General features: G+C 44.7%; 1 protein-coding gene across 2 annotated transcripts in view; it reads left to right on the top strand.

Moving 5' to 3' along the window:
- Positions 1–25845, top strand: part of LOC106590158 (POU domain, class 6, transcription factor 2) — a 92336-nt gene that overhangs the window by 51064 nt on the left and 15427 nt on the right. For both annotated transcript variants that reach the window (XM_014180821.3, XM_014180822.3), the window contains exon 5: positions 18845–18988. In XM_014180821.3, coding sequence (XP_014036296.1) covers positions 18845–18988 — 144 coding nt within the window. The remainder of the gene's footprint in view (positions 1–18844; positions 18989–25845) is intronic.

Raw genomic sequence — 25845 nt, forward strand, 5'->3', positions numbered from 1 at the left:
AGGCTACATGTGCACCACCAAGTCAGAACAGTAGGCTAAGTTCTGAGGGGAAAGGGACCAAATTATTAGAGTGAAAAACATGGGCTACTAACAACTTACTACACAAGATACACATAGTATTACTTTCTTAGCTACAGTATACTGTACATATCTCCCTGGCATATTACATAATTTATGCAGCAGCATACAAGAGTTTTTTGCACTCACCTTGTTGTGCTCACTTGAACAGGAAGGTGGCGCGGCGTTCCTTCTTGTGAGCAAATTTTGTCATCTAACTTTGTCATCATAGTCAGGCATTCTCTGGATTTATGGTGCTTTCATGACAACTGGGAACTGTGAAAAAAACAAGGTCGAATCATGACTTCAGTGATCTTCAGGTCGGAGCTCTAGACAGAGGCCAGAGTTCCCGACTTGGAATTCCGAGTTGGAAGACCGTTCAAAACGTATTTTCCCAGTCGGAGCTCGTTCTTTTCAGAGTTCCCAGTTCTGTTGAACTTACTGAAGTCAGATTTCCCAGTTCAGAGTTTCCAGTTGTTTTGAACGCGGCAGAAGTCATGCAGGATTGACAGCATGGCCAATGTATTCAAACTTTTCTGGCGTATGGTGTTGCATATGAATGTTTATCCATTTAAGCTTGGAAAAAAGACTCTTAAACCCAGACTTGGACCACACACCCACTCCACTGAATAGCAGGCTAGTGATTGCTTTGCAACGCTTGCAGTTAGCCACTGATTCTTTCCAAACTCATTGTTGAATTTGTGATTTCCAACTTGTTGTGTAATGTTTATGTGCAATGGGCTATGAGCACCGATACCTTGCTAGGTAAGATTTTGAAAGTATAATGTTGACATGATCAGCCCAATCAAAACTCCTGTAGATGTAACGTGATTTGACGTAATTTTATCTGTAACGACCAATGCCCTTGAGCCTTCTGGGATGGGCACTTCTAATGTAAATCTATGGCAGCACCCAAGGGGCTTGAATGTTCGAGCTCTCCCTGTAGATTTTGCGGTGACTGGTGTCCCCATAAGTGACAGAACCCTGAGCCAATCACGGCGCAACGAGAGAACATTACCAACCCCTATGCTCCGTATTTTCCCCTGGCTGCCCCACTACCACAGAAAGCACTGAGTTAGGTTGAAACACCTGCATTTTGGAGCTGCCTTCCTCAAGAACGCTAAAAAGAGACCATGTTTGTATGCGGCTTTATTAACTACATTTTTACATTGTTTGCAAACTGATATCTGACACGTATTAATGCCAAATCAGGCAACAACAACACAAAAATATATACAGTGTATATTTAATATATATTTTTTATAGCTAAACAGGTGTGGCTCAAAACAGGTGTGGCACTGCCCCACCTGCCCTGAATTACAGGTTGCCACTGACCATTTATATCCTACTGTAGTGTTGAGCTCAACGACATATTGTGTTCACACTGCCCTGCTCCAGGGTCAACTGCGAGTGTTGTGCGCGATCTCCGGAGGTAGCGCTCTAGACGTGATAATTTCGCAAGTTTACTCTCTCTCGAGAATCAATACCTCTCGAGAACCTCTCGAAAATAACCCTTTGCTATCGCCAATGGGAAAACGGTCTTTGTATGGAGAGGGCAGCACAAATATCCACTGGCTTACCAATATCAACATTACAGTGGATGAAGAAAAACCAAACTGTTGCTTTGAGACAATGCTCCCTTGTTTTTGTTTCAGTAGCCTAGCAGCCCTAAGGTTATTGGTGGACTCTCCACAGTTTGACGTGAGTTTCACTCTCCCACTCCTCAGTGTGTCTCCACCACAGAATCCTCGACTACGCCGCTACCTCTCCCGTCCCTCTCCAGCATGCTGAGTTCCAGGCAGTCACAGGCAATGGCCTCAGACTCCCCTCCACAGTGATGACAAATAGACAGGGAGGGAGATTATGAAATTTGCTTAAGTGTGTTAATAGGCTGATTGCTGCAGCCGGGCTGAATTTGCTGGAAGTTGATTGATTAGAGGAGCAGGTTTTCTCCACGCCCAGCAGAGCTCAGGGATTTGACGGGGTGCGCGGCGCTCGCCCAAGTCTGTTACAGCGGAATTGATCTTAATTAGATCTGAAAGACCTGCCACAGCAGAATAGTCACGGCGATTAAAATGAAAAACAGGAGAAATTACTGATCAAATTAATCATAATGTCGGGCTACAGCTGTAGGTCTGGTGTAATTTGCCAGTCCACTGAGTTACATCGGCCCCGGCAGGGAGAGGCAGAGGAGGGAGAGAGAGGCTGCTACATACTGATCCGGCGGCAGCGGGGGGCTTAGGCCAGCCCATCAACTCTCTCTTATTCAATTCGCTGAGCCCGGGCCCTCGTGACCCCTGTGTGCCATCCACTGGAGCTAGCACTTACACACACACATGTATACACACAGATGTTGTTTGCATGTACACATACACACACACACACACACGCCGCAGACGCACGCATACTGTATACAGGCATGCACACAAACACACGCGTCAAATCGAGTTTTATTCATCGCATGCTTCGTAAACAACAGGTGTGGACTAACAGTGAAATGCTTAGTTACGGGCCCTTCCCAACAATGCAGGGAGAAAGAAAATAGAGAAATAATAGAAAAGTAAAACACGTAATAACAAAAGTAATAATAGATACACATTGAATTGTCTATGTACAAGGGGTACCAGTACCGAGGCGATGTGCAGGGTTACGAAGTACATACATACATTCTTCCACGTTATCATTCTCTTCCATTCTTGTTTTATTTCTCATTAGTCTTTTCTCCCCGTTCCTGCTTTTCAATAGAAACAAAAATATCTCTTTACACAAACTGTCTGATTGGTTAGCAACAATACGCAGTCTGCCTGAACATTATCTGCTGTTTCTTGTTGTGCAACAACTTCCAGAGGCCCATGTACAGTATATTGTATTTTCCAGCCTAACACTATCTTTTGTCTTGGTCTGGGCTGTCCTGTCACACACTATGTGTTGTGTGTTCACTAATAGCCCTTGACCTTGGCGCAGTGTCTAGCGGTGTCTAGCTCTGTGGTTTCAGGGTTTCAGGGTTTCAGTATGTCCTGTCTCCATCCTCCATCCTCTATCCCTTCGTCAGCTTCCTGCCGTGTGTCTGGCCTCCCCCCTGCAGTCCTCTGCTTTCCTCTCCTCCGTCCCTGTCAGAGCTCCACACTGGGCCTGTCCACTCTTCTCTTTCCCGCCATCCCACAAACTCACTGGGGTAATTCCACCCCAGAGCCCTGCTCTCTCCCTGCCTCCCTCTTGTCCCAGCTCTCCACAATTTACCATCAAAATCTCTCTCTCTCTCTCTCTCTCTCTCTCTTCCTCAGTGGACCCCGACATCACAGGGCCGTGGGGCCTCAGACCCACAAGTGCTGCAATTACCTGAGCCCTCTCTCTCCCCTATCCTTTTCTCGCTCCTTCTTCCTTCTCCCCTCTTCTCTCCCCTCCGCTCCTGACTCCCCGTCAGCAGTCCCTGGCAATCAGGCTTCATTAGAGCCCTCTCGTGAAAACCCATCGTCACCAAGGTCAGCACCTGCCAACCACAACAGGCTTTCAGGGGCCTGGCTGTCTGCACTCTCTCTCTCTCTCCCTCCCTCCCTCCCTCCCTCCCTCCCTCCCTCCCTCCCTCCCTCCCTCCCTCCCCTCGGTCGGTCTCCAGCCCATCTCAACTGCTTTTGTCTCCAGCTGAGGCTCCTTCAAACACCCGTGTCACTGTCTTCCGCTGCAGCGCACTTTTTCCTTTGTCAACCGCTGTTAGAGTCAGAATCCTCCAATCTGCCCCTTTCCTCTCTTTCTGGGGGGGGGGGGGGGGGGGGTAGGGGGTGTTATTCCCATTATATTAACATGTGTATTAAAGGGCTCTTGCACATCGATTCATTGATTTTTCCAGATCAGGTACGCGCCTGCAGCCCCTGATAATTCCGCCGTGTTTTAAATCGAAATTAAAATGACATGCCCCTAAGCATGCTTAAATGTACCCATGATTTCCATTTTCCGGGCTGACTTAAGTCTATGAAATTGTCCATGTACGTCTCAGAAATCTCATGAGAAAATCGAATATTCTTTAGTGAACAAAAATGCAGTGTTAGAAGTAACTAAGAAGAAGTCATAGGCTTAATACACACACCACTGTCATATGGTCATAATCGCAATTAACTACTAACAAATTAAATACGTCAGAATTGATATCAAATTTCATAAAGCACCACATCAAATGAATTTGTTGTTTACAATTAGTATTATTTTTTATAAACTTGTGTGTAATTGTGCTGCTGGGGTCTGTGGAAGGATGAAGGCTCATATGTAGTGCCGTCACTGCCGTCTAGTGCTAGAAGTAGGGCCTTGTGAGTAGTCGGGTTCCTTAGCTGCTCAGGTTGGGAGGGGGTGGAGGGAGGTAGTCTCATTAATGCAAAGGAGATCCGGCTCTTAAGAAGGCAGAAAATTGCCTTACGTAACGACCTCCGCACCACCACCACAATTTAGAAATACAAATGTGCACTGTTGACTGAAGCAGAAAATAAGACTGTTGCCCATCAACAGACAGCGCCACATTTTCCATATGAATAATTATAGTGCATAAGGGGAGCCAGATGAGGGAAACAGCCATGACCATGACAGCAATGCTACTTTTATTTACTTCAAATGAGAGGGATTAGGGCCTAGGAAATATTCAGACTCAGGCCAATGAAATTTGGAATAAGTCCCAAAAATAAGCATATTCATGTTTACTATATTTTCTAAAAAACAATTCTACTTGGAATCAGGAGAGAATAAGCAGGAAATTACGAATCCTCCAACCAGGATTCATGGAAAACCTGTGAATTTATTGAAAGTTCCCGGAATTTTGCATTTACTGCCATTCTTGAATTAGGGATGTAACAAGCAGGCAGTGGTGTAAAATACTTAAGTAGTTATTTTGGGGTATCTGTACTTTAGTTTACTATTCATATTTTTGACAACTTTTACTTTTACTTCACTACATTCCTAAAGAAAAGAATGCACTTTTTACTCCATACATTTTCCCTGACACCCAAAAGTACTCGTTACATTTTGAATGCTTAGCAGAACAGGAAAATTGTCAAATTCGCACACATAAAGAAAACGTCCATGGTCATCCCTACTGCCTCTGATCTGGCCGACTCACTAAACATACTCTATATACACACAAGTATGTGGAAACCCTTTTCAAATTAGGGAATTCTGCATTATACAGATGAAGTCGGAAGTTTACATACACCTTAGCCAAATACATTTAAAACTCAGTTTTTCACAATTCCTGACATTTAAGTAAAAATTCCCTGTCTTAGGTCAGTTAGGATCACCACTTTATTTTAAGAATGTGAAATGTCAGAATAATAGTAGAGAGAATGATTTATTTCAGCTTTTATTTCTTTCATCACACTCCCAGTGGGTCAGAAGTTTACATACACTCAATTAGTATTTGGTATCATTGCCTTTAAATTGTTTAACTTGGGTCAAACGTTTCAGGTAGCCTTCCACAAACTTCCCACAATAAGTTGGGTGAATTTTGGCCCATTCCTCCTGACAGAGCTGGTGTAACTGAGTCAGGTTCTGCCCACTATAGGATTGAGGTCAGGGCTTTGTGATGACCACTCCAATACCTTGACTTTGTTGTCCTTAAGCCATTTTGCCACAACTTTGGAAGTATGCTTGGGGTCATTGTCCATTTGGTAGATCCATTTGCGACCAAGGTTTCACTTCCTGACTGATGTCTTGAGATGTTGCTTCAATATATCCACATAATTTTCCTACCTCATGATGCCATCTATTTTGTGAAGTGCACCAGTCCCTCCTGCAGCAAAGCACCCCCACAACATGATGCTGACACCCCTGTGCTTCACGGTTGGGATGGTGTTTTTCGGCTTGCAAGCCTCCCCCTTTTTCCTCCAAACATAACGATGGTCATTATGGCCAAACAGTTCTATTTTTGTTTCATCAGACCAGAGGACATTTCTCCAAAACGTACGATCTTTGTCCCCATGTGCAGTTGCAAACCATAGTCTGGCTTTTTTATGGCGGTTTTGGAGCAGTGTTTTCTTCCTTGCTGAGTGGCCTTTCAGGTTATGTCGATATAACACTTGTTTTACTGTGGATATAGATACTTTTGTACCTGTTTCCTCCAGCATCTTCACAATGTCCTTTGCTGTTGTTCTGGGATTGATTTGCACTTTTCGTACCAAAGTACGTTCATCTCTAGGAGACAGAAGGCGTCTCCTTCCTGAGCAGTTTAACAGCTGCATGGTCCCATGGTGTTTATACTTGCGTACTATTGTTTGTACAGATGAACGTGGTACCTTCAGGTGTTTGGTAATTGCTCCCAAGGATGAATCAGACTTGTGGAGGGCTACAATTTTTTTCTGAGGCCTTGGCTGATTTCTTTTGATTTTCCCATGATGTGAAGCAAAGAGGCACTGAGTTTGAAGGTAGGCCTTGAAATACCTCCACAGGTGCACCTCCAATTGACTCAAATGATGTCAATTAGCCTGTCAGAAGCTTCTAAAGCCATGGCATCATTTTTGGTAATTTTCCAAGCTTTTTAAAGGCACAGTCAACTTAACGTATGTAAACTTCTGACCCACTGGAATTGTGATACAGTGAATTATAAGTGAAATAATCTGTCTGTAAACAATTGTTGGACAAATTACTTGTGTCATGCACACAGTAGATGTCCTAACCGACTTGCCAAAACTATAGTTTGTTAACAGGAAATTTGTGGAGTGGTTGAAAAACGAGTGTTAATGACTCCAACCTAAGTGTATGTAAACTTCTGACTTCAACTGTTAGTATATATATATATATATACTAACTACATGTATGGGGACATGTGTATAAAATCGAGCACACAGACATGCAATCTCCATAGACAAACATTGGCAGTAGAATGGCCTGTACTGAAGAGCTCAGTGACTTTCAACGTGGCACCATCATAGGATTCCACCTTCCCAACAAGTCAGTTTCTGCCCTGCTAGAGCTGCCCTGGTCAACTGTAATGCTGTTATTGTGAAGTGGAAACGTCTAGGAGCAACAACAGCTCAGCCGCGAAGTGGTAGGCCACACAAGCTCACAGAATGGGACTGCGGAGTGCTGAAGCGCGTAGCAAGTAAAAATTGTCTGTCCTCGGTTGCAAAACTCACTACTGAGTTCCAATCTCCCTCTGAGAGCACGTCAGCACAATAACTCTTCGTTGGGAGGTCTATGACATTGGTTTCCATGGCAGAGCAGCCGCACACAAGCCTAAGATCACCATGCGCAATGCCGAGAGTCAGCTGGAGGGGTGTAAAGTTTGCCTCCATTGGACTCCGGAGCAGTGGAAACGTGTTCTCTGGAGTGATGAATCACGCTTCATCATCTGGCAGTCCAACCGACTAATCTGGGTTTGGCAGATGCCAGGAGAACGCTACCTGCTCGAATGCGTAGTGCCAACTGTAAAGTTTGGTGGAGGAGGAATAATGGTTTGGGGCTGTTTTTCATGGTTCGGGCTAGGCCTCTTAATTCCATTGAAGGGAAATCTTAACGCTACAGCATACAATGACATTCCAGACAATCCTGTGCTTCCAACTTTGTAGCAACAGTTTGGGGAAGGCCCTTTCCTGTTTCAGCATGACAATGCCACCATGCACAAAGCGAGGACCATACAGAAATGGTTTGTCAAGATCAGTGTGGAAGAACTTGACTGGCCTCCACAGAGCCCTGACCTCAGCTCGATTGAAGACTTTTGGGATGAATTGGAATGTCGATTGCGAGCCAGGCCTAATCGCCCAACATCAGTGCCCAACCTCACTAATGCTCTTGTTGCTGAATGGAAGCAAGTCCCGCAGCAATGTTCCAAAATCTAGCAAGAAAGCCTTCCCAGAAGAGTGGAGGCTGTTATAGCAGCAAAAGGGGGAGATATTCCATATTAATGTCCATGATTTTGGAATGAGATGTTCGACGACCAGGTGTCCTCATTCGTTTGGTCATGTAGTGTACATGCTTTGCCCCTGGTGATCCGTAAATTAAAGAAACAAGAAAATATTGCTGTCTGGTTCAAAATAAGGAATTTGAAATGATTTATACTTTTACTTTTGATACTTAAGTATATTTTAGAAATTATTTTTACTTTTACTCAAGTGGTATTTTACTGGGTGACTTTTACTTTTACTCAAATATGACAATTAGGGACTTTTTACACCACTGCAAGCAGGTTTTCTTTACACAGCACTCTGTTACTATGTGCAGTAGCTGAACAGCGACATGCTCACCTATTTGCTGCTTCCCATCTGTGTTTTGGAGCTTGTTCCTCTTCCCCAGCCAGCCTTCCTCTCCCACTGGGCAGAGGAGAGGAGGCTGACGAGAGGCTGACGAGAGGCTGAAGACAAGAGGCTACCAGCCCAGAGCAGATGGCCAGTAGACAGACTTGGTGCCCAGATCAGCCCACGCTCACATTGGGTGCAACACACATTAGACGCCCACAGTAGAGCCTTGGAGATGAGGAGCTGAGCCAAGGCTCACTTAACAGTGGACACAGAATAGGGTTTCTTTAATTATGAGGGTAAGCCGTGACATTGAGTTCCCCCCCCCCCTCCTCCAGTGGGCTCCCAGACACAGGCTACGTTCTAAGTGCTCCGCTCCACTGAGGAGGCCAATCCTCCCGCAGGCCACGATTCTGCGGCCTGTAATTTCTGATGCCCATTAGTGACCGCAAACAGAGCATCGGGCTCACACAAGGAAAACAGCCGCATCGCACAACAGCAGCAGCATCGCAAAGAGCCTCCTATTTTAATTGAATGTTATTACATTATGGCATCATGCTAAGACCAAGTCAAAAGTCCTAATTTCTTGTCAGAGCTAAATATGACCAGAAAATGTTTTATTTGCATGTTATGTTGGAATTAGATGATCTAATTCAGGCTTCGTGGGGGCACTCAATAGCTGTACTCTAAACTGCTGATACACCATTGAAATAAAGGAAAGGGAAGCGCCATCATGTATTCGTCCAGGTGGGGGATCTTCTGCCCCATTTGATTAGCAGAGTGAAACTGATATGGAAGATTCTGTGAATGAACCAGAATTCAAAGTCAATAGTTTTACTTAGTTTTTCCTCAAGCAATTTTTGAGATCTGTGTTGAAACGATCTACGGCAGAACAGCAATGCTCGAGTACGTTCACAGAACGTCTGATGGTTCTCTTGCCTTAGTACCTGACTTGCATATCTTAGACCACCTTTTGCCAAACTTTTCATCCGAATGTCATCGGTCAATTCAACATTCACTGTTAAGGGTTCTGTTCACAGAATATTAACGCATTGTTTTCATCAGAAGAGAAATGTGTGCTATTGTGTTCACCGTTTCCGGCAATCAGTAAATACTACTGCACAACATTATAAAATACCCCATCAGTGTCACACCATGTACAATATATGGAAGGATCTAGGCAATGGGGACAATCTAATGATTTTTTACAATATTGCAGACATGCAGAGAATGAAGTTGGGTGGGTTAGTTTTTCTTCGAACATTGTGGCCTTCCATTATATAGCTTCGCTTTGGAGGGGATCGAGGCCTATACATTCATATCAGTTGTGTTCCTCCATTGTGTTCACCTTTCCGTCTTTCTATTGTGGATAGTGTGACAGAATACGGGGAATTGGATTGCGATGATACTGATGAATGAATCCTGCACACAATGTACTTATGTTTTACAAACTTTTTTTATCAGGGATAAAATTTGATGTGTATGAAATTGTTTGGCGAAATATTCATAAAAAGGAGAGTAATTGCCCATAATTCTGCAACCTTTGGATAGTTGTACTTTACTAACAGCAAAGAAAATGAATTCATCTACTGGGATTTTTAGAATACTAACTTTCTGTTTTGTCTGCTTGGACTCAAGACATACAGGAAATGTGGCTGTGTTCATGTTTTTGCAGGCAGTCGTGTTCTTTTGATGAATCTATTTGCAATTCGGACGGTATAATATAGTTTTGTTGAATGTAAAAAAACGCATTTACTGTTTTGCAAAAGGCCACAGAGTTCTGTGTCTTGTCGACTCTGTTTTGAAAATCAACAACATTGCTCCAAAAAAATGCTTGTACGGGTTTGAGAAAAATTGAAACGTGTATGTGTGAGAGTGTGTCTGTGTGTGTGTCTGTGTGTGTGGTCTGTCTCCGTGTGTGTCTGTCTCCGTGTGTGTGTGTGTGTGTGTGTGTGTGTGTGTGTGTGTGTGTGTGTGCGCGCCGAGCGGTGGGGTTTATCGATCTGGGGTGACCACGTCTCGGCCATGGAGCGCCTCTCTTGTGATTAATCTCTGGACTCAGAGTCGACCAATGACACGTGACAGGCCTCCCCCTCAATCTCCCTCATTTCTCTTCATTATAGGCTGTATTGTTGGACACCACAGAGGAGAGTAATCATTTACCTTTATTGTGTTTATAAAGCCGGATCATGGATGACCCTTTCTATATTGAATTGAGGACATGGAAAGATCACCGGTCATTGATTAGGAGGATATTAAAGTCATTCAAATGCTATATTTATATGTCAAACAACAGCAACGTGAAAAGAGATGGCATTTCTACGCCAAATGAAAAATAATGGTGGCTACGGTGATCATGTCATAAAAAATTGCCAAAGTTAAGCAATATATTTTGTTTAATCTTGTTAGGTGATTGCTGTTCCTTCACTTTTTTAACAGAAATGGTTGAATGCACACCCAACATAATTTCATTCATCTCCCGGGGTTGTTTCCCGGACACAGATTAAGCCTGGTCACAGACTAAAAAGCACTTCCTAATATGAAGAATCTCCATTGAGAATGCTTTTAAGTCTAGGACTGCTTAGTCTGTGTCCGAGAAACCAGCCCCTAGTGATTTGCCGTGTGATTATCTGGTTTTGTTATTCAGTGCATTTTTGACCGGATGTTTCATTTTTCACTTACTTTTGTAGTAAACTGAGAAGTAGCACAGACCAGGGACGCAATGCATCCACTTCACACTCTCAGCCAGAGTAATACTCTCTCTGCTGTTTTACATCTGCGGCAGGAGAGGAAAGGTGGCTTAAAAAAAAAATCTAAAAAACTAATGTTTCTCAACTTTACAACCATACGGATATAACTGCACCAAATATGTCACTTCATAAAACCGGAATGGTCAGCGAATTTCCACGAATAGTACTTCATCACATAGCCAGTGGCCGTAAATGTAACACACCTGAAAAAAAATAAAGACTAATATTATGGACCATTCCTCAAGCGGTGGGAGAAATTAGAATGAAAGGGATGTTATACGCTACGTGTTGTAGCCACACAGTCTTTGGTCCCTCTGACCAGAGAAAACTGAACATTGTGGTCCCCGTTGTGAACTCTCAAGCCCCACAATTATCAACACATGGGCGAGAACAGGTTTGACGTAACGATTCAAGCCGCTGTTCATTTCACATGAAGCTGGCGAGAGAGGAGATTGGCGGCTACTCTCCTGCACTCAATCATCCCTTTATAGTTAGCCCCGACGTTTTCACGACTCTGCCCTTCCTTCATTTGCATTCTGCCTCATTAAGTTCATTAAATATGGCCATTCTCCACGCCAACTAAGGAGGTCTATTTCCTGGAGTTAATACATCTTATTTGATCAGCCCAACCACCCTCTGTTAACTAGTTGTCGGGAATGCTGGGAGAGGATGACATCACGCCGTTAGCACGTACCGCTCCCCACTCCCACCCGTCTCTGGTCCACTGCCAGTAGAATGGTCCGTGTGGTTACTGTTGTCGTGGTGTTGTATTGTCATGGCGTTTACTGTCCCTGGCGTTCTATATGCCTTTCTGGCTTTCTCTTCCCTCATCGTCAATGTTCAATGTCCTTTCCAATGTTGATTTGTGACAATGGCGCATAAGTAGAGTGGTAACAGAGGCCCATCGGTGGCCCAGGCGGAGCTCTGATGACCTGGAGTGGAGGAGCAGTGTGTGAGCCTCAGTCACCCCAGCCAACCCAGGGACTAGAGGTGTTTGAGAGGGCCTAATGGCATTTCGATGTACATGAGCCTAGTGGCGGATGCGAGGGGAAGGAGGTTGGGGCAAGGAGGGGAGCTGTTTGGGGAAGATAGGCCCAGCAGAGGACTGGCAGACGGAGAGCGTGCTTTCTCATGTCACAGCTGATTACATTCACTCAGGAGCGGGGAAAGAAGAGAGGGATGGAGGGATGTGCGAGGTGGGGCCGGGAAAAATGGAGCGAGGGATGGGAAACTTCTTTTGTTTTTCCTCCTGAGATAGACGCCCGTTCCTCTCATCCAGAAGCGATAACGCTATTGATTGTTCATTTTCCCTGTTTGGTTCACTTTGCCATACTTTTGGCTGAGTGATGACGAGTATGACAGAAGGAGTTAAGATGGATGTGCTACTTTGACAGATGGGGCTATGTGTATCTGGCTGCATTCAATTGCGTTACTTTGCCAGGCTTCCTTCTAGCGCTATCATCCCCATTACTACACGAGGACCCTCTCAGACAAGCTGAAGTACATTATTTTCAATACTGGTCAGATATACTCTGCTCTCATGTACAGGTTTGTTTGTCCATTACACATGCTGTGTATGCAGTTCCACTAGAGGAAGTATTTTCATCCTACCGTAATTGTCCACTCTTAGGTGGTTTGGTCCAGCTAAATGCTCTCTGATAATGACCTTATAAGGAGCTGAGAGAACTGAGGACAATAATGGATGTTGTTCCAAGCTCATTGGTGATGCTAGAACGTTCTGTTTTCCTTTTACAATACATATCTCTGCAAAACCAACAGATAATTATGTTTTGCTCAATTATTGTGAGTTTTCGGGGGGAAGCTAAACGTCAAAAAGTTTGCGCGGCGCATGCATCAAGCCTATCAAAACTAAAGTCCCGTGAGTTGCTTCCTTTTTGTTGTCTGGCCCCGGTTGATACCCATTTCCTCTGCTGTGTTCTGTCCCGTTGTGTCCTCCGGAGAAAAAAAAGTGATTAACTTAAAAACAGGCACATAAGAAGAGCCTGCCCAGAATAAACTCCAGTTAGTTTGTGTCAGACACTTTAGTTTCCAGGGGGTTTCTCCACGCTCACAGAAAGCCTATTTTCTCTCCTATTCCAGAGATTACACGGGTTACTGCCCCCGGGTGACCCTCATGGTCAAATGGCAACAGCACAGGCAACAGTGAGCATAATAGAGCATAATAGTAATACTCCTCAACTTTTGCCCATGGTGAAAAAACATGTCTTTTTAACAACGTGACTGTTTTATCAAAGAATGACCTACCTTGAATCGAGGACCTTATTTTCTCTATATTGACCCATACTCCATGTACTGTACAGTATGTATACCGTTAGGATGATGAATATGGCTTATAGAGACTGATGGCAAGTAGTAGTGACCGGAAACATCTGTGGCTAGTGGTCCAGTGTTGATAACCTGCTGTCTGTCTCAAACTGGTTTTTGGTCCTACAGTGAAACTGACTTTACATGACACAGCATCAGAAGACGCAACACTCGCTGGTGACTCCAGAATATGTATTTATGCAATTATTTAATGTCATTATCAGACTCATGGGCCTCCTGTTTTGCGTGTTATTGTCCCGATTCAGCCACAGTGAGCGACTAGTGAGATCCATAACACTAAGACTCCATAACCACACGATTCACCAGCCTATTGACGGGAGGATGAAAAGTCTGGAACACAATGATTTACATGGCGGCCCTGCAAACAGGAAGATCGCTATTTATCTCCTGCAACACACGCAATCAACACAAATGCTGGGCCAGGTCTGTCATTTTCTGCCTCCTGTTGTGCTGTTGAGAGGAAGCACTGTGGCGGAAAATCACCTGTTTAGGTGTCAAACACCGCTATCCCCCCTCCTTATGCCTGGCTCTCCCTCAAACTGCTAGCCATATTACCCAATACAAGATCCTAGGCTACAGCCCAGTCGGCGCTCTCGTTTTACTAGAATAACAGCCTCTGAATAGCAGAGGGATATCAAACACAATAATACTACCACAAACAGTTGTTCAGCTGCCCACTTATACACTGTAGCTACACAGGACATAGCAGCATAGTTTCAAAGCACAATAGTATCACACACACACACACACACAAACACACACCGGGTGGGAAATTTACTCACACACACACACAACACACACTGACAACGACACGGCTCGGGGCCCTGAGTCTAAACCTCAGCCTGTGCAACTGGGTTCTGGACTTCCTGACGGGCTGAACCCAGGTGGTGAAGGTAGGAAACAACACTGATCCTCAATACTGGGGCCCCACAAGGGTGCGTGCTCAGCACCCTCCTGTACTCCCTGTTCATCCATGACTGCATGGACACACACGTCTCCAAATGAATCATCAAGTTTGCAGACGAATACAGCAGTTGTAGGACTGGTTACCAAAAACAACGAGACAGCCTACAGGGAGGAGGTGAGGGCCCTGATGGAGTGGTGCCAGGAAAATAACCTCTCCCTCAACATCAGCAAAATGAAGGAGCTGATCGTGGATTACAGGAGACAGCACAGGGAGCACGCCCCCACCCACATCGACGGGGCTGCAGTGGAGAGGGTGAAAAGCTTCAAATTCCTCAGCGTGCACATCACTGACGATCTGAAATGGTACATCCACGCAGACAGTGTGTTAAAAAAAGCCAAATAGTGCCTCTTCAACCTCAGGACGCTGAAGACATTTCCCTTGGCCCCTAAGACTGTCAGGAACTTCTACAAATGCAACATTGAGAGCATCCTGTCGGCCTGTATCACCGCCTGGTACGGTAACTGCACCGTCCGCAACTGCAGGGCTCCCCAGAGGGTGGTGCGGTCAGCCCGACGCAGCAACGGGGGCACACCGCCTGCCCTCCATGACATATACAGCACCCAGTATCACAGGAAGGCCAAGAAAATTCTCAAGAACCTCAGCCACCCGAGCCAAGGCCAGTTCACCCGCTACCATCTAGAAGGCGGAGACAGTACAGGTGCATCAAAGCTGGGACCGAGAGACTGAAAAACAGCTTCCACCTACACTCAGCACCCTGCCCTGAACCTTAGTTACTGTTCTAGCCGGCTACCACCTGGTACTCTACCTTGCACCTTAGAGACTGATGCCCTATCTACATAGTCATTGAACTCTGGTCACTTTAATAATGTTTACATACTATTTTACACACTTTATATGTATACACTGTATTCAAGTCAAGGCTCATCCTGTATAACTACTTCTGTACAAACCTTTTCTATTCGTATACTGTCTGTACACACCATCATATTATATTCCGGATTCTGATATTGCTGGTTCTAATATTTCTATATTTGTTCATTCCTTTCTTTTTATTTTTTTTTGGGGGGGGGGGGATTTGCGTGTATTGTTTTGTATCGTTAAGTTTTACTGCACTGCTGGAGCTAGGAGCATAAGCATTTCGCTGCACCCGCGACAACATCTGCAGAATATGTGTACGTGATTTTACGTGATTTGATTTGATTTTGACTGGACGCCAACTACATCAGGAAGTCAAGTGACTCTGTCAGAGCTGATACCGTTGTCTGTTCACTGATCTAGACCTCTCCGCCTCCACATGAAGCCTGGCTCTGCTCTGCTCTGCTCTGCTGTTGTGTAGACACCCCTCTCTACATCCTCCTCCTCTCCACCGTGCCTCTATCAGGCTAGCACATCACCCCGTGGGATTACCAAACACACATCATCAACCCAGTTACACGAGGAAATCCTCTTTATCAGACCAGCATAACCAAAACGCCTAAGGGCCTGATATTTTAAACGATCACAACGATTACATAACCAAATCCTCTCTGTCTCACCTGGGCTTGGCCATTGTATCACCTCTCACTCCCCCCCTCAGCAGAGGAGAGAGAGCGGCTCCACTCAGAAATGGAGGGAGGATTATCTATTAATGTAATCCCTGACTGACTAACTGATATCCCCAGGCGACCCTTTCCCACCACTTTCTCACCGATACATGTAGTCATTTGAAGATTCGGCCCAGATAAGCCCCCCTCAAATCCAGCTCTGTTCCTCCAGCAGGAAGCAGGATATAGGGTTCTGGCTGACTCTCTCCATTCCCCCACCACAGATCTGGATTTCAGCCATGGGATTCCCTATGGGCCCTGGTCAAAAGAAGTGCACTAGGGAATAGGGTGGCATTTGGGACGCAGGATGGGGGTCTGGTCACACTCTCCTGGAGCTGCTTTAGTTTTTCTGATATTATGAAAATATGCCACAAATACAGGTCATTGTGTGAACTTGCATGTGAATTGTAAGGAAGACAACCCTTATATCTACTGTATATCTCGCTCTCACTACTACAATGTCATGCTAAAAAGACAATGTCATGCTAAAAAGACAATGTCATGTTAAAAAGACAGTCATGCTAAAAAGACAATGTCATGCTAAAAAGACAATGTCATGCTAAAAAGGCTAAGTGACACTGTGTACTTTATCATAAAAAAAGGAGTCTAGACACTCTATCAGTCTGTCTAAGTACCAATCCCACTCCAAAGATGTTTTGGCACGAAGGCATCTTGCCACTCCATGGGGTAGCCAGGTTATTTTGATCCTGTTTATCTTGAACTCCCGCTGATTCCATGAGATGTAAAAATCAACAAACTACTGCTATCTCCATTGACACGAGCTTCAATATGATCCAAAAATGAATGAGATAAGTTTAGAAGTCGGTAGATATCATCGCAAATATGGATATCCAAAATGACACGAGTCCTTCAGGGCATCCATATCACTGTAGAGTGACATGTTTTCAAAACGATTACTGAATGTCAAGTAATGAAATACATGCTTCCTCTTCTGTTTTGTTCCTCTGGCCTTTACTACCCTCAGTAGAGGAAATTAACTGTAAATTATGAGCCTCTGATTGGAACAAGATCATGGAAGAACAAATCAAATTGTCAAAAGTTATAACCCTCCAAAGATATATGGAAACGATGTGCAAATGTTTTATCATTTGGCGATGATGATAGCTGTCAAGTAGCCAATGACGAGTAAAAGCTTGAATGAACTCTCAAATGCGCTGTAAAAGGTAAATAACAAAAGCGGAAAGACATTTCTTCTTAACGTTTTCTACTGAGGTTGCTTCAGAAGGACGAACGGGGCACGGGCACATAAGAAAGAAAATCCTGTGATTATCTGGAGAGAGAAAAAAAAATGGATGACTTTCAGACTAGGGGACGCAATATCAATCATGGCCAATTTGAGGCCACCAACATGAAATATGATTTCATAAGACAAATGCAGTGTCATTCTTAATGTGCTTAACCTTTACTGTCAATGAGAAAGTATTGATCGTTCTGTGGCATTTTTTTTTCTCCATCATTTGATTTCAGAAAGCGTAATAACACATGGTGATAGGGAACAATAAAAGATGAATGGCAACTGAACGGTCTCAGTTTAACAACGCTCAAATCCCCATAGAGCGATTGTGCGGAGAGAAAAAGGAGTGGAATTTATGCCTTTGCTGGAGTAGTTTTTGATATTGTCCAGAACTATCTGAATGATAATATAAGTTATCTATCTACTTATCAATATTGTTTTTACATGACTGTAACATTGTCTACTCGGCGTGACATATAAAGGCTATATAGGAATTTGAGTGATTACATTTCTCCCGCCCCCATCCCTCAGCTGTTTACCAAAAAAAGTGGTGTGGTGGTGGCTTTGTTTCTGTTTGAATTCCAGATTGCCCCTTTAAGGTGCTATTAGGCTGTTCAATATTTCCTCCAACCGTCTTTGAATATGTATTAGCCCTCTGCATAACATTATTGCCAACCACCAGGAATAGTTATTCACAGCCTAAACAGTATTTCTATTATTTCTCTATTCTCTTGAGTCATTGGACGGTCTCCTCTGCCGGCCTGCTATTTTTTCCCACTTACTCAACCTAATAAGGCTCTGCTCTGCCGCACTACAACCAAATCAGCAGTGCATTTCCACCCTCTAATACGTGGTTAGCTTGATTTATCTGGGTGATCTCACGCTCCTACGAGGTTGGAGCTCCACGGGCTCTGCCCACACGGGAGACGTTCCTTTACAATCACTTGGCCTGTCCACCAGTTCCAGATGAGTCCATTACAGCAGGGGTAAACGCGGTCATTTTTTTTTAACCCTGGGAAGGAGCAGTGTGGTGGCGCGGTATGGTGGCAGGTTGATTCAGAGTGGGAGCGTGTTGAGGTGGTTGAGGATACAATGATGCATAGCTACCATGGCTCCTTCTGTTGTTAAACCGACATGGTCTGGGGCTGCCCGGTCCCTGCAGAGATGCTGCAGGGCCCTGGGGTAGCCCCGAGGGCCACAGGAAGCCCTTAGACTGGTAAAATAGGCACTTATTCACCGGCCCACCCCCTCTTTGTGCCCTCCCGGACCCCACCCCCTGTCCCCGCCCTCCCGGACCCTACCCCCTGTCCCTGCCCTCCCGGACCCCACCCCCTGTCCCTGCCCTCCCGGACCCCACCCCCTGTCCCTGCCCTCCCGGACCCCACCCCCTGTCCCTGCCCTCCCGGACCCCACCCCCTGTCCCTGCCCTCCCGGACCCCACCCCCTGTCCCTGCCCTCCCGGACCACACCCCGGCTCTCTTCTGGGCACACACTTCTAAGGGCTGGATGATGGACTACTCGACATATACCTCACAGTACTACTGTCTTTAGTAACAAAGCATCAGCACCATATTCTGTCAAGCTACTTCACTTCCCTCATCCTACACTGTCTCCCATGTTTGTTTACTTACAGTACCACTTGGAGAACACGGATCACCGTTCTAATTTATAACCAAACAGTAACAGTCATTACCTGTATGATTCTGTCCCTGCAGTTGAACCCTCTGGCCAGCCAGGCTGCGGTGGCGGCAGCAGCAGCAGCTATGGGCTCCATGGCCGGATCCCAGGTCTTTGGCAACACCCTCTCCAACCTGCAAGCTGGAGTCACGGGGCAACTGGTCACTAATGCACAAGGACAGGTTAGTGATCTTTACCAGTCTTAATATCAAAAGAGGTATCCTATAGGTTTCACGGTGTTCATTAGACCTGACTAGAACTACTTGTAAATGAAATCACATCACATAATGATGGTTTCACTATATTTTCCATGTTCTTCAGTCAACGTTACACTATACCAGTCTTAAAAAACACTTTCCACTAACTAAATACACACAAACACAATTCCAAAGACTGGATGGTCTCAATATTTCATTTTCTTATGTAGTAATCTTGTTTGGGGGTTTATTTATTTATTTTTTTAGCTGTGTGTTATGTGGCGTTGCTCCGCGGCAGCCATCCTGCCATATGTTAAGCTTTTTGGGAATAAACAAAGCCCTTCCTCCTCTTATCCGCATGCACCCGTCGCAGTAAAACGCTGACCTTGTCATATTTACAGGGTGGCTGCAGAATTGTTCCATCAGTAGCCAGAGGCTTGAACGATGACGCTTGTCAGAGTGGGGCCCTATCTAATGAATCATCTTATCGCAGATGCACACGGCGCATATTAAAGGAAGATCGCATGGACAATGTGCCCTTTCACGCCAGCCAGTTATTTACCTTAACCCCTATTTCATCCCTCGCTCTCCGCCCTCCTCCCGCTATCCTGTTTATCACTCAATTAAAACCACGGCCCGACGAATACCTTTTGTGGTTTTATGATAAGACGGACCTAATTCCATGCTTGTTTGTGTAGGAAGTCTGTAAGGGGTAAGAATTGCTGTACAGGGAAGATTTTGTCAACATGCTCATGACAGAGCAATGCACATACAGTTGAAGTCATTAAAACTTGTTTTTCAACCACTCCACAAATTTGTTTTTAACAAACTATGGTTTTGGCAAGTCGGTTAGGACATCTTCTGTGTGCATGACACATGTCATTTTTCCAACAATTGTTTACAGACAGATTATTTCACTTATAATTCACTGTATCACAATTCCAGTGGGTCAGACGTTAACATACACTAAGTTGACTGTGCCTTTAAACAGCTAGGAAAATTCCCAAAAATTATGTCATGGCTTTAGAAGCTTCTGATAGGCTAATTGACATCATTTGAGTCAATTGGAGGTGTACCTGTGGATGTATTTCAAGGCCTACATTCAAACTCAGTGCCTCTTTGCTTGACATCATGGGAAAATCAAAAGAAATCAGCCAAGACCTCAGGAAAAAAGTTGTAGACCTCCACAAGACTGGTTCATCCTTGGGAGCAATTTCCAAACGCCTGAAGGTACCACGTTCATTTGTACAAACAATAGTACGCAAGAATAAACACCATGGGACCACGCAGCCGTCATATCGCTCAGGAAAGAGACGCGTTCTGAGAAAGTGCGAATCAATCCCAGAACAACGGCAACGGACCTTGTGAAGATGCTGGAGGAAACAGGTACAAAAGTATCTATATTCACAGTAAAATGAGTCCTTTATCGACATAACCTGAAAGGACGCTCAGCAAGGAAGAAGCCACTGCTCCAAAACCACCATAAAAAAAGCTAGACTACGGTTTGCAACTGCACATGAGGACAAAGATTGTACTTTTTGGAGAAATGTTCTCTGGTCTGATGAAACAAAAATAGAACTGTTTGGCCATAATGACCATCGTTATGTTTGGAGGAAAAAGGGGGAGGCTTGCAAGCCAAAGAAGTGGGGATACTTTGCTGCAGGAGGGACTAGTGCACTTCACAAAATAGATGGCCTCTTGAGGTAGGAAAATTATGTGGATATATTGAAGCAACATCTCAAGACATCAGTCAGGAAGTTAAAGCTTGGTCGCAAATGGGTCTACCAAATGGACAATGACCCCAAGCATACTTCCAAAGTTGTGGCAAAATGGCTTAAGGACAACAAAGTCAAGGTATTGGGGTGGCCATCACAAAGCCCTGACCTCAGTCCTATAGACAATTTGTGGGTAGAACTGAAAAAGCGTGTGTGAGCAAGGAGGCCTACAAACCTGACTCAGTTACACCAGCTCTGTCAGGAGGAATGGGCCAAAATTCACCCAACTTATTGTGGGAAGCTTGTGGAAGGCTCCCCAAAATGTTTGACCCAAGTTAAACAATTTAAAGGCAATGCTACCAAATACTAATTGAGTGTATGTAAACTTCTGACCCACTGGGAACGCGATGAAAGAAATAAAAGCTGAAATAAATCATTCTCTCTACTATTATTCTGACATTTCACATTCTTAAAATAAAGTGGTGATCCTAACTGACCGAAGACAGGGAATTTTTACTAGGATTAAATGTCAGGAATTGTGAAAAACTGAGTTTAAATGTATTTGGCTAAGGTGTATGTAAACTTCTGACTTCAACTGTATTGTAGGCTACTTATAATTGTGTATGACTGTAGATGTTTTTCTATGTTTGTCCACACGTACTGAAAACAGCTTGTGTGAATCTGTGTTAGCCCTTGATGCTAAATGCGGCTAATGAGACAGTATGGGTTTCCCTGGTCTGGGAAAAGGTGCCGGGGACGCAGGGACAGATCGCCATGGAGATGGATTTGATGGGATGCTCTGTGCTTTTGTAGTGTATCGCCGACTGACATTGGCTGACATAATCAGGTCACTGAGACGGTCAAAGCCCTGGGCTACAGTCCTTTGCTCCCCACCTCATTATTTCAGAGCATTATTCAGTCTGAGCACTCTGAGACGTGCACCACACTACTAACGTAGCCAGGGTCCCCCCACCGCACACGCGCGCACGTACACACCACCACCCCTCTTATACTGGGAAGGGAACATTACAGAGACTAAATGCATGACTGGAACTTGACTGGGAGGCCGACAAACACTGCCTCAGAAGCTGCCCACCGTAAAAGCAGAAATGGTGTCGGTATGTAGACTCTCAAATAGGAAACAAAAGAATAGCTTTTATCAGACTTTGGTGTTTATTTTGCTGGGAGAATGATAGAGGAACTAGAACAGCTCGAATACATGTACACTTCTTGAATATTAATTCTCTAGCTAGGTAAGACAACATTGTGACAGCATTGTAACTGTACTAAAGCACAAGGACTTTGATAAAAGGTATCTGTGTGAAAATCCCTGTCCTGCATTGATTTTGAGTCCTTTCTTCTCCTAAGAGAGGTCTTTTATTCTAAATGAAGTATTTTGGTATTTTGAAGAGAGCGGAACACAGTACAGTAGGGGTTACAGTCATTCACCCTATCACTAATGTCCATTGGATTTCTTCAGGGGCGCAACTTTGGTTTTATAAGTGGGGGGGACATAATATATATATTTTCTTTTTTGTCAGATAAACACTCCAAACAGCCTACCCGACTGCTCATAGGCGTCCGCGTGGTCCTAAAGCACCCCGTTGCCTTGTTTGTATCACGTTTCAATGATGAAAATGCAATTTCAGAATGTGGGGGGGACATGTCCCCCGTCCCTAGTGAAAGTTGCACCCTGGATTTCTTGTTAGAGTAGGTTCCAGACAGGGGCCTTGAAAAGCATTGGATTTAATAATGTGGCTTTAACATGTGTCAACCTGATTATGAAGTATATGTGTCCAGTAATCAACGAAGCCACTCTTCAGTCCCATCTTTGTGATTAAGGCTGTACTGTAAGAAAGAGTTCATTCAATAATGAATTTCATATCAGTACACAGTCTGCCTAAGGAAAGCACTACACCATTTTACCTTAGTTCCTCAGTATCGAAACGTGAATGAGAAGATTGAGGCCATACTAGAGGAAACATTTCCTCACAAATGTTTCTGTCATATGACTACGTATTCCCTTGTACTATGCACAATTTTACCACACATTCTGTGCCATACCTTCCATGACTCCATAGAGAAACCTATAATATTTGACAAAGAGAGAAATGGTAAGATATATGACCTGAAAAGTAGCTAGCCCCAAAACGGTCTGTGATGGGGGGGGAACTCCCAGCCCTGTTAACCCCTGGTGGCTGGTCTTTGTGTTTCCTGGTGAAACCCCCATGAGCCATCCATCCACTTCAATGGGCTTTGATAAAGGCTACAGCCCGCAGGGCAGACACTGCTGTTACTAATGCACACTACACCAGGTAGGAACACCCACATGCACTGTTAACCTGCATGCACACAACCAGGGAGGAACTCCATTGGAATACAAATCACTCCTGCTCGTGGAAGTCCTCAGAGGTAGAGGAAACATTCTGGCATTGCCATTTTAACTTTTGAACACCTGCTTTAACGATAACAGCAGGACAAATTAAGCCAGGTGAATGCTAGTTGCTGTGCAGATTTGCATGTTGTGGAAGATTTTACTGTACCCAACATTACCTACACCGGCATTCCATCTTAGAGCCAGACAATCAAGAGGATTCGGGAGATGTATAAAGCAATTTACATACCCTTATCAAATTGATATGCTTGGTGTCTTGGAGCTCTAATGAAGAAAGTCAGGATTTCCCAACAAGGGCCTCTATTCACTTCATGGAGAGAGAAGGAGGGGGAAATGGCTAAGGATATTGTCTGGCCACCATGGCTAACGCCACCGATTGTCCTGGCTGAGGAGATGACATGACATTTCTGTGGAAACAAGAGAAGAGCAGCATAATCTTCATTGTATTTATTTATTTATTTATTTTCACCTTTATTTAACCAGGTAGGCTAGTTGAGAACAAGTTCTCATTTGCAACTGCGACCTGGCCAAGATAAAGCATAGCAATTCGACACATACGACAACACAGAGTTACACATGGAATAAACAAAACATACAGTTAATAATACAGTAGAACAAAATAAAACACAAAGTCTATATACAGTGAGTGCAAATGAGTTAAGTTAATAAATAGGCCATGGTGGCGAAGTAATTACAATATAGCAATTAAACACTGGAATGGTAGATGTGCAGAAGATGAATGTGCAAGTAGAGATACTGGGGTGCAAAGGAGCAAGATAAATAAATACAGTATGGGGATGAGGTAGGTAGATAGATGGGCTGTTTACAGATGGGCTATGTACAGGTGCAGTGGTCTGTGAGCTGCTCTGACAGCTGGTGCTTAAAGTTAGTGAGGGAGATATGAGTCTCCAGCTTCAGAGATTTTTGCAGTTTGTTCCAGTCATTGGCAGCAGAGAACTGGAAGGAAAGATGACCAAAGGAGAAATTGGCTTTGGGGGTGACCAGTGAGATATACCTGCTGGAGCGCGTGCTACGAGTGGGTGCTGCTATGGTGACCAGTGAGCTGAGATAAGGCGGGGCTTTACCCAGCAGAGACTTGTAGATAACCTGTAGCCAGTGGGTTTGGCGACGAGTATGAAGCGAGGGCCAACCAACGAGAGCATACAGGTCGCAATGGTGGGTAGTGTATGGTGCTTTGGTGACAAAACGGATGGCACTGTGATAGACTGCATCCAGTTTGTTGAGTAGAGTGTTGGAGGCTATTTTATAGATGACATCACCGAAGTCTAGGATCGGTAGGATGGTCAGTTTTACGAGGGTATGTTTGGCATCATGAGTGAAGGATGCTTTGTTGCGATATAGGAAGCCGATTCTAGATTTAATTTTGGATTGGAGATGCTTAATGTGAGTCTGGAAGGAGAGTTTACAGTCTAACCAGACACCTAGGTATTTGTAGTTGTCCACACATTCTAAGTCAGAACCGTCCAGAGTAGTGATGCTGGGCGGGTGGGCAGGTGCGGGCAGTGATCGATTGAATAGCATGCATTTAGTTTTACTTGCGTTTAAGAGCAGTTGGAGGCCACGGAAGGAGAATTGTATGGCATTGAAGCTCGTCTGGAGGTTAGTTAACACAGTGTCCAAAGAGGGGCCAGAAGTATACAGAATGGTGTCGTCTGCGTAGAGGTGGATCAGAGAATCACCAGCAGCAAGAGCGACATCATTGATTAATGTGTTCATTAATGAGTTCTGCTGAGAGAAGGGAGAGAGAGAGCGAAAGAGGACCCAGGTCCTGACACGCCTCACGATTGGAAAAAAAATACAGGAGGAGGAAAAAGACAAAAAGGAACGAGAAACATAAAGAATGCTGGTTGGACAAAGCTGACAATACTATTGTTTGTGAGAAGGTGCCACAGCGTATGTTGTTAAAAAATGCCATAACTGGCTGTAGCCTGAGACCAAAGCATGTCTTCTCCATGGACCTCTCTGAATCTACAGGTAAAATAATAATAAGTTGTGGGTGCTTATATTTGTTCTGTTATACACAAATGTGTGATGGAAATGTGTTTCTTCCGTATCCCAACTCCCCCTGAGACACCCACAGGGAGTGGGGTCACAGTAAAGGTCGCCATTGGCCAGCACCCCTAGAGCAATTAGGGTTTAGTGCCTTGCTCAAGGGCACAGCGACAGATTTTTCACCTAGTCGGCTCCAGTATTCAAGCCAGCGACCTTTCGGTCAGTGGCCCAACGCTCTACACTCGAGGCTACCTGCCGCCCACCAGGTCTTCCCTCTAAATGTATTATGTTTTACAGAATCAGTGTCACAATCGACTGCCTTGAGAAATGCCATTTGAGCACTGCCATGCAACACCCAGGAAGTCTGAGGGAGAGGTGGAGACGCGGCGCTAGCGGTGCGTCCGGGGACGAGAGCTAAGCTGTCAGTTCCCTGCCTGTGTGTTATTACGTTTATAGAACAACCACTTAGTCCAATAAGGATGAATAATTGAGCGGAACAAGTCAACCGCCACAGAGGCACGCGAAGCCAGCCGTCGGGAGGCATGAGCGTCAGGCGGCGCAATAAAATATGCTAAGTGGCAGGAGAGGAGAGCATTACAGGGTGGAATCGGAGCAGGCGACACGGAGCGCGGAGAGAGAGAGATAAATTATCTGTCGCTTAATGCGAAGCAACGTAAGCAAATGAGCCGTGGAGGGGATGAATTACAGATTGCCGGCCT

The sequence above is a fragment of the Salmo salar genome, chromosome 29 (genome assembly GCF_965601325.2).
Source record: "Salmo salar chromosome 29, fSalSal1, whole genome shotgun sequence".
NCBI classification, from domain to species: domain Eukaryota; kingdom Metazoa; phylum Chordata; class Actinopteri; order Salmoniformes; family Salmonidae; genus Salmo; species Salmo salar.